The 3,424-nt window shown below is 33.8% G+C and overlaps 1 protein-coding gene across 1 annotated transcript; it reads left to right on the forward strand.

Annotated features, from left to right (window-relative positions):
- The first annotated feature begins 1,057 nt into the window (after positions 1-1,057).
- On the forward strand, positions 1,058-3,170 carry LOC115978192 (putative glutamine amidotransferase GAT1_2.1). The gene is made up of 4 exons (XM_031100211.1): positions 1,058-1,247; positions 1,543-2,270; positions 2,386-2,592; positions 2,744-3,170. The coding sequence occupies exons 1-4, from the start codon at positions 1,160-1,162 to the stop codon at positions 2,993-2,995; spliced, it is 1,275 nt and encodes a 424-aa protein (XP_030956071.1). The 5' UTR covers positions 1,058-1,159; the 3' UTR covers positions 2,996-3,170.
- The last annotated feature ends 254 nt before the right edge of the window (positions 3,171-3,424 follow it).

The raw sequence follows: 3,424 nt of genomic DNA on the forward strand, positions 1-3,424 counted from the left end.
GAAGGATTGCTGATGTGGTCCTTATTGACATTCCAACCAATAAAATGTTGTTGTTTATGTAATTGTGATATCATCTGGTAATTTTTAGTTTTTTATTCCTTGTACTGATTAAGAAGTTTATACATACATTTGCATAGATTACATTATCTCATTGGTCAAGGAGGACCAAATCAACAGTCTTTCCAGTGTAAATAATAATTTCTCGTAGTTTATGGCATGTTAAGCCCGAATTTAGTATCATGCTGCCCGACTATTGGTCACCTTCTATTTTAGAGGATTGAAAGCTATATTGAATATAGCATTTTTATTTCAAATCAAAATCCAGGAAAGTATAATTTTATTCACATAATCTTTATAATAGATTTTATTCAAATCAAAATCCATCCAATGACGAACTCTAATCTTTAAAATGGATTTTAAGATTTTAATATAAGAAAAAAAAAATTAACTATTAATATATGATGATGATATAATGGGGAAGGATGGAGTCAAAATTTGAGAAGTTTAAATTAATGTGCTAAAATGTAATACTCTCTAAAAATATAAATTAGAAAATTCCCAAAAAAAATCTCTGTTAATTTGTGCTGACATATAATGGGAAACCAAATCCAAATCTAAACATACAATGTATATGTATAGAAAGATGCTACGTCTACAATATTTTTACAATAAATCACAAGTGATTAGTTGTTATTGGTTCAAATTTCAAACTAACACTAAGATTATTTTTTTGTCCCAACAATAACAACTAGTAACAATAAATCCTAAGTGGCAAGTTGTTACTAGTTGAGGCAAAAAAGTAATTTTAGTTTTAGTTTGAAATTTGAACCAATAACAACTAATCATATGTGATTTGTTGTAAAAATGTTGTAGACGTAACATTTCTAATGTATATGTATATACATACAAGTACAACAAATAAGATATACACAATTACCTACCCTAATCCTGGGAACTCTGGAATATACGCGGCGCCACGACTTTGCACCTGTTTCTGACTCCTTCTCTGTACCTAACAAAAATATATTTTTTAATTTTTAGTAAAATCGACCCCAGTTGTTGCTTTCTTCTTCCAATTGTTATATATAGCCTGGAAATTAGTCTCCCGCAAAAAGCTTAACCTGTGAAAAGACTTGCCAAATACACTCATCTGACTGCCATGGCCTCCGATCTCTCTGTGATCCTCCCTCGTGTTGTCATTGTCTCTAGACGTACCGTTCGCAAAAACAAGTTCGTAGATTTTGTGGGTACGTTCTCTTATTCCACGTATCTAAATTCTTGCGCAGATCAATTTTTACAACATATTTAAGTATATTCGGGGGCATCTCACTGGTGGATTTAATGGACTTGAATAACTTTCTGTCAATCCAAGGATCTTAATTTTCATCTAACACGATTTTTGGGGTGTTTGAAGGGTAGGGAGTGGAACAGTTTGGGTTAAGAATTTGTAGCTCAATTATCAAAAAAAAAAAAAATCATTTTATTTTTTATAATGATTTTATTCTTGTATGGCCAACTAAAACTTTATAAGTAATTTATCAGGTGAATATCATCTCGATCTTATAGTAGGCTATGGTGCAGTACCGGTAATTGTTCCCCGTGTTAATGGGGTTCATATGCTATTAGATAGCTTTGAGCCAATTCACGGCGTTCTTCTTTGTGAAGGAGAGGACATTGATCCTTCTCTATATGAAGAGGCCTCAGGTCTTTCTCCAGAAGAATTGGAAGAAATCAGGAGGCTTCATTCTAGTGATACATCTATTGATAGAGAAAAGGATACGATCGAGTTAAGGCTGGCAAAGCTTTGCCTAGAGAGGAACATACCGTACTTGGGGATCTGCAGGGGTTCGCAAGTACTAAATGTTGCATGTGGAGGTACTCTTTACCAAGATCTAGAGAAAGAAATATCAAGGAAGTGCCCTGAAAGCCAGAGAGTCCAGCACATTGATTATGACAATTATGATGGGCATAGGCATGTGGTTAAGGTTGTGGAGAACACACCATTGGATCACTGGTTTAAGGATTCTTTGGAAGAAGGGGAAATGGAGATTTTGGTGAATAGTTATCATCATCAAGGAGTTAAGAGATTGGCTCAGCGGTTTGTTCCAATGGCATTTGCACCCGATGGTCTAATTGAAGGGTTTTATGATCCCGATGCTTATAATCCTGAAGAGGGTAAATTTATAATGGGACTCCAATTTCATCCCGAGCGAATGAGGCAGCCAGATTCTGAGGAATTTGACTATCCAGGATGCCCATCTGCTTATCAGGTTTATTATGATCTTTTATTTAAGATAAATGTTAGAGATGCAATGAAATTTATTTATTTATTATTATTTTTCCTTTCATTTTAAAGCTTTTCTAATTAGAATGGAAATTGTGCAGGAATTTGTAAAGGCAGTTATTGCTTATCAGAAAAAGCTTAATAGCACAATATCTGTGCCAAAGCCCCTAAAGTTGGATCAAGAAATGGAGAAGCAAAGAAAAATTATCATTCGGAGTTTCTCACTTGCAAGAAACTTATACACTACTGGCCGTGTGAGACATCCCTGGAAAGAATCTGAACTTGAAGCTGGAGCAGAATTTCTTGAGGTATTATATAGATATAGATCAGAAGAGTGCTTGATTTATTTATTTATTTATTAGGGCTTTCCTTCTTAATTAGATAATATACAAATATACAATCTTTGCCTATTTTTTTTTATATGTTTTGGTATGAATTGGGTATGTTATTTCATTGCAGTCAAACACAGCACTAAGTTTTCAACAAGAGAATAGGTTGAAGCAAATGGGTGCAACAGTAAGGAATGCAGGTTCCTACATTGAGAGATTGAAGTTGAATGAGGAGAAAGAAAAGTTAGCAAGAAGTGTGATGGGGAAAATGACAGTAGAACAGCTGTCTGATCTCATGTCTTTCTACCATATGATGGGGAACATATGTTCAGAAGTGTTGGAAAGAAAGCTAAGTTGCATTGTCAGTGACCTTGGTTCATGATCTTTTTCCTATCCCAGCTATTGTGTGTCCTGCTTTTCGAAAAAGATGATCCACTAGCTTTAGGACTCACATGATTCATGGTTGATGGAGTTGTAGTTGCTTCTTCTGTCTCTTTCAAGAAGAGAAAAAGATTGTTAATTTTTTTTTTTCTTTTGCTCTGTGAATTGAAAAATGAACCAAAAGCATAATTTCTGTACAAATAATTACTTCCGCTCCTTTTAATTAAATTGCTTTTCCTTTCTGGTTTTCTCTATGTAAAGGTTGCTAAGATTCAATTAGGCCTAAATAGTAAATACCCCTATTTCAGAGTTTATGTGGCCAAAACAAGCAAAAGATTTTTTTTTTTTTTTTTTTTTTTTGTTTTTGAAATTTTTGATTTTAAGAAACAAACACACACACACGAGGAGAGAATGAAGCTCTAACACAAAG

The sequence above is a fragment of the Quercus lobata genome, chromosome 2, assembly GCF_001633185.2.
Source record: "Quercus lobata isolate SW786 chromosome 2, ValleyOak3.0 Primary Assembly, whole genome shotgun sequence".
Lineage (NCBI taxonomy): Eukaryota > Viridiplantae > Streptophyta > Magnoliopsida > Fagales > Fagaceae > Quercus > Quercus lobata.